The sequence below is a fragment of the Lepidochelys kempii genome, chromosome 10 (assembly GCF_965140285.1).
Source record: "Lepidochelys kempii isolate rLepKem1 chromosome 10, rLepKem1.hap1, whole genome shotgun sequence".
NCBI lineage: Eukaryota > Metazoa > Chordata > Testudines > Cheloniidae > Lepidochelys > Lepidochelys kempii.
In genome coordinates this window covers 45,556,784-45,570,211 of record NC_136389.1, presented here as the reverse complement: position 1 = coordinate 45,570,211, position 13,428 = coordinate 45,556,784, and the positions used below count along the sequence as shown (strand labels likewise).

Below are 13,428 nucleotides of genomic sequence, written 5' to 3'. Positions count from 1 at the left end.
GGGAATCCAAGGAAACAATGGGACAGTGTTGTCTAAACAGACCAGACAGACACAGGGTAGGGGAGGGTGGAACACACAAGCACAGTGAACAATGGAATGGTGGCAAACATCACTGTACCTCCACAATCTTTGTTTTGGGTGGGCGTAGTGAGGAGGGGATCAGCCACATGCAAAGAAAAGATCAGGGCGCCACGGAGCCAAGGAAAAGGAGAGGAGCAGTAGGTGTGCAGTGACACTCAGGTGAAGAGTCTGGAAGTGGGAGGTTTAGGGCAAGCAGCTTGTCAGCACAGAGAACACAGTGCGGCTTTGAGACACCCGCTGCCCGTGCTGCTGGAGTGTCAGACCCACAAGCATGAGGCATCGATAACATGCCACAATCCATCAATACAATGCAAGCTGCAATTCAAAAGGCAGTAAGTCAGGCTACAGATGCAGGCTCTCTCCAGGCAGGAGGCTGGAACTGCCATCATCCCACCCATCACCAGGAGGGACAGCCATCCGGTCCTGCCAGAGCAGCAATCTGCAGCAAGGCCAGCTACTTGCACACCACTGCCTCTCACAACATAGAGCACCCCTCGTCTCCCCCCCCGAACCCTGAGGTTCCAGATAACATGGTGCTCTATGGAGAACACAGTCTCTCCAGACCACATGCCTGAACAAGTGCACTGCTTCAGATACACAATCTGGGAGACTGAACTCACCATATGACCCATTCCAGGCCCGGCAGCCCATGTGTATATAATGCACAGCGCATATGCTCCAACCCACAGAAGCTTGGAATATTTGCCACTTCCCCACCAGGTGCTGATTCAGGAGTCAGTGTCAGTGTTCAGGATGACAATGCCTAGAAGCAGCTTAAACCATAGCTCAGCAAGACAGCCCCTCTACGGAATCCCAACATCATCACATGTAATGGCCCAGACTGAATGAGCACCACTAAAACAGTGTTTTTACTGTGCATGGCACTGCTGAATCTTGACTCAGAGATGAGAGGGCCTCAGCGCTCGCATCCCTTCACACTGTCAGAGGAGTTTCAAACATCTCCAGACATGTGGCAATTACCACTGACCAACTGCTCCAGTGATACCCAGACCGAGGCACTCTGAGGCTTCCACTCTGAGCTCACATGCCATCAGGCACATGGACTCCTCCATAGACCCCGTGGATATCGCCAACCATGAGAACTTCAGAGCCCAGAGAGTCACACTGTGTGGCAATATGCATCTCCCACACACTGCTGTCTTCTGGGAGGTTGCAGCTCCACCCACTGTGGATGGCATCGTCAGTAACCTCAAATGGGAACCAGAGCCTACTCCAAGCCTGAACTCCATATTGCTTATCAACAACGTGAAGATATCTCATGATATTGTCAATGCACGTTGGTCTTCAGCATTCAGAAGACTCAATGCTGACACCTGTTCCGCTGCCTTTGTGCTCCAGAGCACACTCTAGCAGGTTCTGCCAGGCAGCCCTGGAATCAGACCCCAGGGACAACATCTGACACACTTGGGAGGCACATGACAGATCATTCAAAGCAGTATTTAAAAGACTCCAGGAGAAGAACCTCACCCTACATGGAGCTAAATGTGAGTTCCATAAATCCTCATTACTGTTTTCTGGCTACATCTTTTCTGCAGCTTGAATAGCACCAGATCCTAACAAGAAAGCAGCCAACCAAAGCTTGTCAGCACCACAGAATGCCAGTGAAGTACAGAGTCTTCTGGGAGTGCTCATGCACACTTCACTCCTGACTATACAGCAGTGGTGCAATCACTGCAGAACTCACCGCGGAGGCAGGCTAACCTGTGGCCCTGGGAAGCCGTGCATGCAGAGGCTGTTAAACCTCACGGACTGATTGACAAGTGTAATGTTCTATTTTGACCCAGCCAAAAACAGCAATATCATCACTGATGCTAATCCTGTTGGGGCACCATGGCACAGAAGAATGCAGTGACTTGTCCCACCTGCAGAGGTGCTTAGTGCCAGCAGAGTTCTGACACATGGATATTTAGAGAGAAAAGAGCTCTCACTATTAGCCAGAGCTGTGAACACTTTCACCTGTGCCTTCATGGAGCCCTATGCACCACGAGCACAGATCACAAGCCTCCTGCACATATATTTTACATCCCCAGATCTATACCATCTGCACACACTGAATGCTGGGACTTCAGCCACACAAGTTCTGCATGATCCACAAGGACAGGAAACCCTGCTGACTACATGATGGCGGAGGTGATACCTGGAAAACTATTCTAAACTATTGTTTTAGAATTACAAGTTTCTCCTCCCTCCCCAAATGCAAGATCTTCTCAGTAAATTCCAGCTTAAGTATAAAGCCAGAAACCTTAAATATAATTATCACGACCAAAAGAGTTTATCATTTACTTGCTATAAGAATGGAGACGCTTCAGTGCTGTGAATTACTGTCATCATTTTCTGAGTAGTAGAGACCTAGAGGGACTGCCCTTCGAGGAGAGACCAAAGAGGTAGATCTGCTTAGTTCAGAGAGAAGATGAATAAGAAGGAACATAGAAGTTATACAAGATAATGAAGGGCACAGAAAAGGTAGATCGGGTGTTTCTGTTTACCGTCTCTCAATACACAAGCAATGGGACATTCAATGAAAAGGAAAGGAAGTGTTTTTAAAAATTCCTCTTATTTTAAACACACCTAAAACACATCATTAACCTGCGGAACTCACTGCCACAAGACAACCATGAGCCTAGAACTTAGCAAGTTTCCAAAAAGGATCAGACATTCCTATGGACCCCAAAAGCATGCATAGTTCTGATGTTAGGCAGGAGTTTTTAAATGTTCCAAGTATGCAAGGCATATCCTTACTGTGCTACATCTGTAACGAGCAATGCTGGAGCTCCACTGCAGTTTTTAAAAACTGGACTGAACAGCAACAAAGCCTGTTAACAGAGAGTCTGTAATGGCTGCAGATTTCACTGTGGCTGCTCCGAAATCGAATCATAGTTTCCGTAGTAAGAAGCAGTAAACACCAGAGCAAGGAAGAGTCAGAGAAAAAGTGCCATTTTTATGCCAATACCTCCACAAATGGAGCAAAGTTCAATACTGCTCTCCAGATGAATACGATAGACATAAGAACACAACATCTGATCCACTCCGCTCAATGCGTGCCGGTAACTAGCTCCAGCACTGCAACCACAGAACCCAGGGCTCTTGCTCCAGCTCCTGCCATGTTCTGCTCCGAGTGCATTGAGCAGGGAGGAGAAGTGAACACAGGAAGGGGGAGCAGTCAGGATTTCTTTCCCAGCAGGTAGAGCATAAGCAGTGTTCGTGCCAGCTCTAAATTCCTTAGCGTGCTGTAATGGAGAAGCTAAGCTCACCAATCCAGATGGTTACGATTTGCACTGCACCTGGGAACCTGGCTGTTTCCCTTACAAACAGAGGGAGGGAGGAAGAAAAACCTTATCACAGAACCTAGGCTCAGCCTCTGCCTCCCTGCTCCTGCGTCTGTTCTTGTGGCACAGGCTTTGCTGGATGAAGTCTGCCCACTGTGCTTGTCACTGCCTGTTCTCACCCCAGAATCCCTCAGACTGCTTAAGATTCACAGCATCTCCCATCAACAAGGCCATTAACTCTGCAGCTGATGGATGATGATAGGGCCCTGCCTGCAAGAGGCAGCTTGTATTTCCCATCCCCCACGGGGCTGACAACTCCTCATATCCTCTGCCTTTTTCAGAGGGAAGCTCAAGAATTAGCTCACCAGCTTTTGAAGAGTTTGGGAAAGGTCTTTCCCCCGCTCCATTCATTTCCCCAGCTCTATCCCCTAGCCCCACCCACTGCTGAGCTCACTCTGCTGTGCCCTGGGTCCTTCTTTCTACAACCCCCTGCCCTTGTTTACTCTGCATAAGGGAGTCATAACCCTCCACTTCACCCAGCTAGTACTGGTGCGAGCCCAGACAGCACTGCCTGCTGGCTGTAGCTACACACACCACTACCCATACCCAGACAGGCCACCTGCAGAGGAGGGGTCAGTCTCCAAGATGTCTCTACAGAGACAGCCCACAAGAAGGGCCATTAGTGCTGTGTCTATGGTCCTGGTGAATTTGGTGACTTGCACATCTGTTCACTGGGAGCTCATCTGAGAGCCCCAGCTCACCTCTGGAGACAAGATCTCTAAGTGATCAGCTGCAACGGACAGTTATCGCACACCTGGAGCCCTGTTCTGCCAACCTGTGCAGAGCAACCCCTTCCAAGCATGTCAGGAGCAGCAGGAGTGGATGAGATCTTAGGACAGACTTAGCTTTTCACACAAACAACCTTAGTAACAAAAAGAAACAGCTTGCAATTAGCATGTAGCATTCTGGTCCTAGGATCTCAAAGGACTTTAGACGAGGGAATGGGATTATCCCCTTATACAGATGGGAGAACTGAGGCAAAGAGGAAGTTGCCGCAGGTCACACAGCAAGACAGAGGCAGTCAGGAATAGAACACAGGACTCCCAACTCTCAGGCCTCTACGATAACCGTTACACAACACAGCCACCCATTCTACAGACAGAATTCTCTCTGTGCATGTCCCAGGAAAAGGCAGCTGCTTGACTGTACTGTGCAGATGCAGCTGGCCAAATCTGCTTCACACACACAGGAAGTTACTCTCAAAGAAACCTACTCTTACTCCATGAGGAAACAGCTCCACATTCCCAAGGGAAAGCAGAGTCCCTCCACCACCCCAAGATACACTAGCGAAGACAATCCAAGCCCCTCTTACAAGCTCTATACCATGAGCAGCGCAACACAAGACCAGGGGAAAATAGGCTCACCAGAACCCAATGTACTTAGCCATCAGAAGCAGCAAGACATTTCAGGAGGCTGGGATCAGACCTTGGAAAACCTGCCCTAGCAGCAACAGCAGGAAATGAGGCAACCACAAAAGCCAAAGCCTTCCCTAGCAATTCCACAACATGCCATCTCACTTGTGTGCGTGAGCGTCACACTGTCCTGGCGAGGGATCACGCCACAGGACTGCTGTGCTGGTTGGTTGCAACTGGGAACAGCGCCATGGTCACACTGGGGGACACATCTGTTAACTACAACCCAACCAGTGCGCAACTGGCAGGAGCGGGTGTTTGAACTTCCTGTGGGCAGCAGTGCTGAATGGCTGCTGCCAAGGGTCCAATCCTGGAGTCAGTGGAAAGACTTTTTGACTGGATCAGGAATCAAATGCTTCTAAATCAGTGACAGCTACATCCCTGCTTCACCTCAGACAGCACTCAGCAGCCTGGCAAGGTGACCCCTTGCTGCCCAGCAGGGAAGCTGCTTCAACAGCTTCACAGCATTTCTCCATCTTGCCAGCCAAGTCTCACAGAAGCCCTGGCCATGACCATAACCACATGGACTTGGAAGCTCTTCTTCAAGCGCATGTGCTGGGTTCGAGTTTCACTGGAGCTTTCCCTTGAGGGTGTGTAGCAGATGTGAACAGAGGATGTGAACAGCCACCCCCGCCACCAATGATTCCTCTTAATTTGGGATCTAACAATTATCCCTTGCCAGAATCAACTCCAGGAGCTGAAGACAGGGAAGACCTACCCAATCCTCCAGGTATCAGCCCCTGTCCAGTGCTGGATTGTGCCTGCAGCCCTACACTGCCTGTCTCTCTCGCTTTGTTCCAAGCCCCCCTGGGGAGGGGCTCCAGCTCCTTCCGTGGGGAGACCATCCCCACAGCAGGCAGATTTGCCTGATATAGAGTCTACATTTCTCCATTGTATCCTGTTGCTTCTCGTTCCAGCCCCTTTGTACCACCGAGTGATTTCTCTTGCCCCTAGCTGAAGAACACCAGAGCCCTTCAAACCTGCAAGAAGGGGAGGGGGGAAGGGCCATCGCCTACCTACGAGCAGCCTCTGAAAGATCACAGGAAATAGCCTGGCAAAGGCAGCAGAACCCCCTGAGCAGCTCAGTATTTAACACAGGCAGCGAATTCTACTCTAGCTGCTGGTCTGTGATTGGTCAGTGAGGTGGCAATATGACAGATCCCACCCAGTACTACACTACCTGTCCTTGGACACAGTGTCTAGGACACACCAACGTGAAAGTGCCCATCCTCTGGGGTGGTTTCCAGCACGCAGACACACCTTCTAATGGATGGGGGTAGGGGTGTGAGCAGAGAGGTTCAGAGACTTCCTAGAAGTTACACATTCCATTAAAGAGACAGGCTAGGATTAAGGTAAGAACACAGGGCTGGGGACCAGAAGATCTGGGTTCTATCCCTGCCTCTGACACTGACTCACTATCCCAGGCTAGACTAGGAAGTTCACAAATGTGTTTAAACATAACAATGTTTTCAAACAACAAAACCTTTACATCTTGTGCAGACAGGGCTTAATACTCCTAAAAATACTGGTTGGTCCTAGTTGACTATGCTCCCCTAGGGACCAGCTAACATGTTTTTAAATGGTGCTAAACCCTGTCTACACTAAGGGCAAAGCGAATCTCCTATATCCCTAGTTTAGTTGCTGTTACCTTCAGAAAGTCACTTCCCCTTTCTGGGCTGGAAAGTCAAGACCAGTTCCTCCCCTGCATTGTAGACAGGCTCAACTCACTGCTTGCAATGCTTTGAGAACACCAGATGACAGACTCTGTCGAGGCACAAACTCTTCCCTAGAGTAAGGGCCTGCAATAAAGCCAGGGACAGAACCCATGGTAGTAATGCTCATGCCATGTCACCAGCTCAAGCCATCAGGCCACCATCACCCTAAAAATAGAAGGGATCTCCTGCCAGGCGAGAGAGGAAGCTGAGAATAGCAGCAGGAGTGGGGAAGTAAGAGCAGGTCTTCCCTACTCAAGCAGGTAGTGATCGATCTCTCAGGGATCGATCCCCGAACATGCTCCCTGTTGACTCTGGAACTCCAGCTTGCAAGAGGCGGAAGTGGAGTCGACGGGGGAGCGGCAGCAGTTGACTCGCCACTGTCCTCATGGCCAGGTAAGTTGACCTAAGATACGCCGACTTCAGCTACACTATTTGCATAGCTGAAGTTGCATATCTTAGGTTGATTCCCCCCCACCCCCCCACCCCCCCACCCCCGGCAGTGTAGACCAGGGCTAAGAGCATCCACCCAGGGAGTTAATCAGGAAGAACTCCCCATGCAGACACACACCCTCAGTGAAGCAGACAGTCAGTTGATGGGCTGGTGAAGAACTCACGTTGCTCTGAGGAGAGTTTTAACAAGGGACTGTTTCTGATGGGAGACAGGAGCACCTCTCCCTGGTGCCAGGGGACATCAAGACTCTGATCTGCTGCCGGGGGTTTCCCTTGCTTATCAAATTAAAATGCGAAGGATTCTGCTCCAATGTAGCCACGAACTGCAATGGAAAGATACCTCCTGCCATCCCAGCAAGGAGGCTGTGCCCTGGTGCTTTGGCCACGTGGGGACACTGGAGGCAGAGCAGGCCTATTAGCGGACACAGGGCACCGCTGCTGGTTACTGTGGTTACCTGCTCCATTGCGTATTCTGGGAGCTCTCTGACTTTCCCTTACTACTGTGTGGCTGCAGCAGCAAGGGGGCAAAGTAGACTCAACCCAGCACTGCTGCTCCTAGAGTCACTCAGGTTTGGCAACGGGGGAGGAGTCCCACGCAGGCACACGCACTGCACACCACTAAAGGAAGAAGCTCTTGAAACAAAGGTCTCGACTCCATGCCATCTACGATGCAGTGCTGCGAGCATCAATGCAGGGCTACCCAACATGTAGACTCCAAGACCCGGGCTCCCTTGGACTCATCCTTCACAGTGCTGAGCACCTCCCATTGACAAGGGAGCAAGCACATACCCTTGAAGTGCAAAGAGACACTGTAAAACTGTTCCCTCCTTCTCAGCCCTGCACAGCCAGTCTGCTATCACTTCTGCTGGAGCCTACTTCCGCTTGTGTAGCCACAGCAGGACCGCTTGGTAAACTCTGATCAGTTACACTCATGCAAGCCCCTGCCGGATCTCTAGTCTCCCCAACACCCACCCTGCCCCCTCTGATCTCCTCAGCCATCCAACACGCAACTTAGATCATCCCCATCGCCTGCTGCTCCGACCACACCTCTCCACTTCTTACATGCCTCCACTGGCTCCCCATTCAAATCTACCACACTGAAGTTTCTCTCCTCAGCTTCAAGGTCCCCCTCAACATGCCAACTGCTTGCCCTGGTTGTGTAACCAGCCCATACTTCCTCCACACACGCCATGCGCCAGCCTCACTTGCTCTTTCGTCAGTGTCTCACACCATCACCTGCACTTTCATCCCCGCTGCTCTGGTGTGTGGCTGAGCCCTCATGGGCTGAACCCCTGCTCTGACTGTGGTAACAGATTCTGTCTCCTCTCTCTACCCTCCCCATCTCTCCCCAGCTGGAGGGGGCACTCCCCCACCTGCTTCAGGAGTACCGGGCCATGCAGGCTGAGCTGGAGCTGTGGGAGTCCCAGGGCAGAGTGGAATGCGCCATGCCTGCCACTGGTGACAGGCAACACAAAGGGACTTCAGCCACCCCCTACCAGCATCCCCAGGGGTTGGAGGCCAGGGGGAGCTAGCTTATGGTAAGAGGGGAACATGGAGCTTTGGCTTGATTTGGGGGGGTATGAGGTCAGGGCTTTTGTCCCTGGCTCTGCAAGGGAAGGGGTGCTGGGCATCAATGGGGTACACTGCTTTGTGGGAGGCGGGGTGGAACCTGCCCTCAAGCCACAGCCTGGAAGGGGAAAGACACACCTGTGAGTACTGGCCCCCTGCTGGTATGTATTGTTCATATGTCTGTAATAATGAAATTAATAACATTCCTCCAGAAGCATTAATAGTGGGCCACAGGGCTTAGCGCAGCTGCATGGGGGGCCTCTGGAAAAAAACATCTGGAACTCCCTGCTCTAGATAATTTTATAAGCACCTTCTAGCCTATGTCTCCAGCTCCAAACTGACTGCTCCTGCAATGGCTTCAGTAGTTTTGGGATCTTACAGAAAGTTAGGGGTGGGTTTCCAGAGGGTGTTTGATCCTTCCACTTGTACTGATCCAGCCTCTCTCATCTACACCATGCTGGATGGGTGCTAATGCCCTGTGGTCACCAACGGAAATGGCTAAGAATTCAAAGCTTGTTACCAGCCAAACTAGAGATAAACCCAAACCTCAAGATCAGGCATCCAGATGGCCCAGACAGTCCCTGCATTGCTGAAACCTTGCAAGGTCACTAGAACTGTAAGCTCTTCATGGACACTCTCTTATTCCATGTTTGTACCACGCTTAGCACCAACCCCTAGCAACTGCTCTAACACAAATGGTGAACAACAATTTTGGTCATCAAGCTAACTCCAGAAGCAGCAGGCACGGACTGTCACCAGGAACTGGGGTCCCTCTGACCTGGAGGGACAAGCTGCATTTCCCGACAGGACTCACTATCTCCTTTAGGCAGATCAATTGGTCAGCAAGTGAAAAAATGCTGGTAATCCTGTAACTCCCAGGAGGCTGGGAGGAAAGCAGTTAATCTCTGTTTTAAGGAGGAGGATAATACGCTTGAATAGAAAGTTAAAGCCCGATCCCCTTACACTCTGTAAGTGCTTCCACGATGACCTCAGTTAAAGAGCTAACAGGCAAACACACAGAGCTGCTCTTCCCCAGGAGCAGCCTTCCTGCCATGATTAAAGCATCCTGCACAAATCCCCTCCTAAGCCCTGCTCAGAAAGCACCGCCCCTCTGGCAGATACCTTGCTCTGGGCTCTGCTCACCTTCCAGCAGTCAGTAAGAGCAAAGCACCCTTCTAAGTATAGGCAGGATTATAAAAGGCTATAGGCTAGCTCTTTGGAGATGAAGAGTCCAAAACTGAACTGCAAATCTCCATCAGGATTAACAGGGTATAAAGGACACACAGGCAAACGTATATAACTCCTAGACCAGGGGAGGGCTTGCTGGAAGTTCTGTTCTCACAGACAGCTCTGGGTCCCATTATCGTACAGAGAACATGTGACAACCCTCTCTCTCTCTGCCCTGATCCGCCTGCTCCAACACACACAGGCTGCTCAGCACAGCTGGTTCATCCTAGCATTGCTCGGCTAGTGGGAGAAGAGGGCATTAACTGTGGGCTTTACAAGTTCTGAGCATTTACAGCTACAAGGCACCAAACAAAGGAGGGTCCCTTCTGCTGCAGGACACTCCATTCCCTAGGCCTCAGAGTCCGAGCCACAACTGCAAAGCGCTGTCTGTACAGCTATTTCTAGAGCACGACCATGAGCCTCACTAGCCCGAGTCTGTCGACCTAAGTTCCCTGTAAGCTGCACAGCCGTGCAGAAGCCTAATTAGTACCACGAAAGCGCTCAGGGAACCTACCTGAAGCCAGACCCGGCCATATCTGCCACGGCGGCCGGGGGAGGGGTGGGCCAAACACAATCCCGCCAGACCTGCCATGGCAGCTGGGGGAGAGGCGACCCGAACGGGGGTGCTGCTGCAGGGGTAGAGAGAGCTGAGGGAGTCCTCTCTTCCTGTTGTAGCTCCAGAGCACCCCTCTGCATCCCAAGCCCCTCATCCCCAGCCCCACCTTAGAGCCCGCACCCTGAGCCAGAGCCCTTAGCCCCTGCACCCAACCCTCTGCCCCAGCCCAGACAGGAGACGGGATTAAGGCGAATGTTGAGCAGCAGCACATTGGCATGCATGGGGAGAGGTATCACATGGGGCACCACAGGAGTTGGGGCTAGGGACAATCGTACTTATTGTTTGCATTCCTGATCTGAAAGGGGGAGTAAACTGTACGTCAATGACATCTGCAGGTGATGCTACACCCCAGCCCTGGGCTGTACACCGACTCCTTTGTGCAGCACCACAAGTGCAAAGCAGCCCCCAAGCATCTCCCTTGCCAAGGGGGATCCTCAGCTGGCACAGAGCTGCTGGCAGTAGCTCTAACGCCAGGGAAGAGACTATGGGCTTGAATTTACAGCGCTGCAACTTTCTCCCTCAGGGGTGTGAAAAAACACACCCCTGAGCGCAGCAAGTTTCAGCGCTGTAAAGCACCAGTGTAGACAGTGTTCCAGCGCTGGGAGCTACGCCCCTCGTGGAGGTGGGGTTTTTTAAGATCGCTGGGAGAGCTCTCTCCCAGCGCTCTGCCGCGACCACACAAGCTACGTTAAAGCGCTCCTGCTTTAGCGTTGCCAGTGTAGACTAGCCCTATGCCTAGCACTTCCCCGTGCCTTAACCCTCCTCTCTGCCAGCCCACGACAAACCACTGAGGCTGCAGGCAGCTGGCCTGAGTTAGAGCAGTTTGCACCAGGCAACTGGACCAGAGCAGAGAGGCCCCAGGATCAGGGATGACAAAGAGTACCACTGTGTGCTTCACCCAGCCTCAGCCAAGCCAATCACTCCTCAACCGCAATTTGATCGGCGAAGATTTGCCAACAGTGACAGAGTCTATTGAAACCTAGAGTGACCGGGATCAAGGCCAGGAAATAACAGGATGTTCTGTCTAAACCACTCACTAACATCTGAGGGGAAATAGACTGAATGGGTGGGAATAACCTAGAAAGCAACACTGTCGGGACAGACCGGGGAGGAGGCCAATGTAATCTGAGCAGCACAGCACAGAACAAGCAGTCTTGCTCCGGAAGGTTCTCAGGAGATCGCACTTGCATTCAGTTCTGGACCCATTACCTAAAATATTGACAAATTCGAAGGAGTTCAGAGAAGAGGAACAAAGATAATGAGGATGCTGAAGAGATTGACTTAGAAGCGAAGATGAAAGGAGATAAATATGTATAACTTTGGTTAAGCAACAGTTAAGTGGGGATGTGATCCTAACCTATACCACAGGAAGGATGTAAACACCAGAGGGGAGAGGGAATTATTTAGGATGATGCGAGCAGGAGCTAAAATAGGAGAAATGGGGTGGAATTAAGAAAGGGAGCATTTCAGAAGGAAGTTAGGCAAAACTTCATGGCCGTGCAATCTGCTGGGCCAAGGAATAGCCCCCGTCACCTGATCATTTATAGAGAACAATGCACAAATCCTAAAATACACCAGCAGAATGGTCTTACTTGTATCTTGGGGCTTCTCTGCCCCTCCAGCCCCCACCACAGCAGCTGAGCATCTCACAGGCACTAATGAATTTGTCCTCACCCTCCCTGTGAGACAGGGAAAGATTATTACTGGAGGGAGAACTGAGTGATCATGTGATTTACCCAAACTCATGCACAGGGCTCGGAATTGATCCTGGAATCCTGAGTCTCTGTCTGCCAGCTTTTCTGCAAGACCATTCTCTGCTGGAACGCTCTGAGAGTTTCAGTGTTACATCATAACCATGATCCAGAACCCCATCGAAATTGCTTTTGTGTATCACAGTAAAGCAATATGCCTTTGGGGTTGGACATGGGGAGCATAAACCCCAAGCAGAGGAGGACAAAAGAAAATCCCTCACCTGACGTAGTATTTTACTTTACAAAGCAGGGCTGTTTAGCAGGGTATTTTAAATACGGCTTCCCCACTGAAGAAATCTGATAGCCCTTGGCTAAAACAATCTGTATTTAAGGGTTTGTAGACTGGTGGCTTTAAGGCATCAGGTGCCAAGTACCGGTGCTCATCACTGATGCCTCTTAGAATGGATAGAAAAACATTAACAAAAAAACATTTAAAATAAATCCTCATGAACAAAGCTGTGTCTCCCGGGTCACCTGGCAGAGACCCTGTGACATGACAACCACGAGGGGAAACTTGGCTTTAATGGGCAACAGGAGATCCCCTGATATCCGCGTTCAGCCTGACAGCTTAGACAGCGAAGCATCCTCCCCACACAGACACCGTGTGTGAAACCCACACTACAGATCTATAAGCAGATTAGAGAAATTTCCTCTGGGTCCTGTGCACAAAGAATTCTTAATACACTGTGCAGGTGCAGCATGAACATACCGAAAGGTATTTTACACACACACACACACACCCCATATACATATATGGCTAGGAACGAGGAGATAGATAATTTCTGAGCTGCAGGGAGACGTGTGTATTTCAGATATGATAAGCGGTGAAGGCATTTCAGATCTATTTATCCCTCAGGCGAGAGACGACATCTTCCCTCCATCTATTAAATATTAAAGAGCCCAATTTTGGTATGATATGCACGTTCCAGTCCTTGCAGGCTGCGTATTTGGAGGCTGCCCGCTTGCTCTCTTATCTCTTCCTCTCCGTAGGTTCTGCTCAAGTTGCAAAGCGAGATTCTATTGGTTTCCCGTCAGAAAGCCAGCTCTGTCTGATTGACTGGGAGATTAGGGAAGGAGGGTGAGCAAGAAATAAACTGCATCACATGATGTACTGGGGAGTCCTGTGCATACCCCACACAAGTGTGGCTTCCAGATACGGCGCACACACACAGCTAAGAGCAACTGTGTTCTAAGCGCAAGCAGAGGGCTGGGATTCAAGATAGCTGTGTTCTTCTCCAACCAACTCACTACTTCTCTCAG

General features: G+C 50.7%; 1 protein-coding gene across 5 annotated transcripts in view; it reads right to left on the bottom strand.

Moving 5' to 3' along the window:
* The window catches only part of ZNF609 (zinc finger protein 609), a 118,057-nt gene that overhangs the window by 38,299 nt on the left and 66,330 nt on the right, over positions 1–13,428 (bottom strand). Inside the window, exon 1 of one of the 5 annotated variants that reach the window (XM_073363230.2) lies at positions 3,053–3,167. The exons of the other annotated variants lie outside the window; for them this stretch is intronic. Coding sequence (XP_073219331.2) covers positions 3,053–3,106 — 54 coding nt within the window. The 5' untranslated portion in view covers positions 3,107–3,167. Of the gene's footprint in view, positions 1–3,052; positions 3,168–13,428 lie in introns of those variants that run through there. 5 annotated transcript variants of the gene reach the window in all.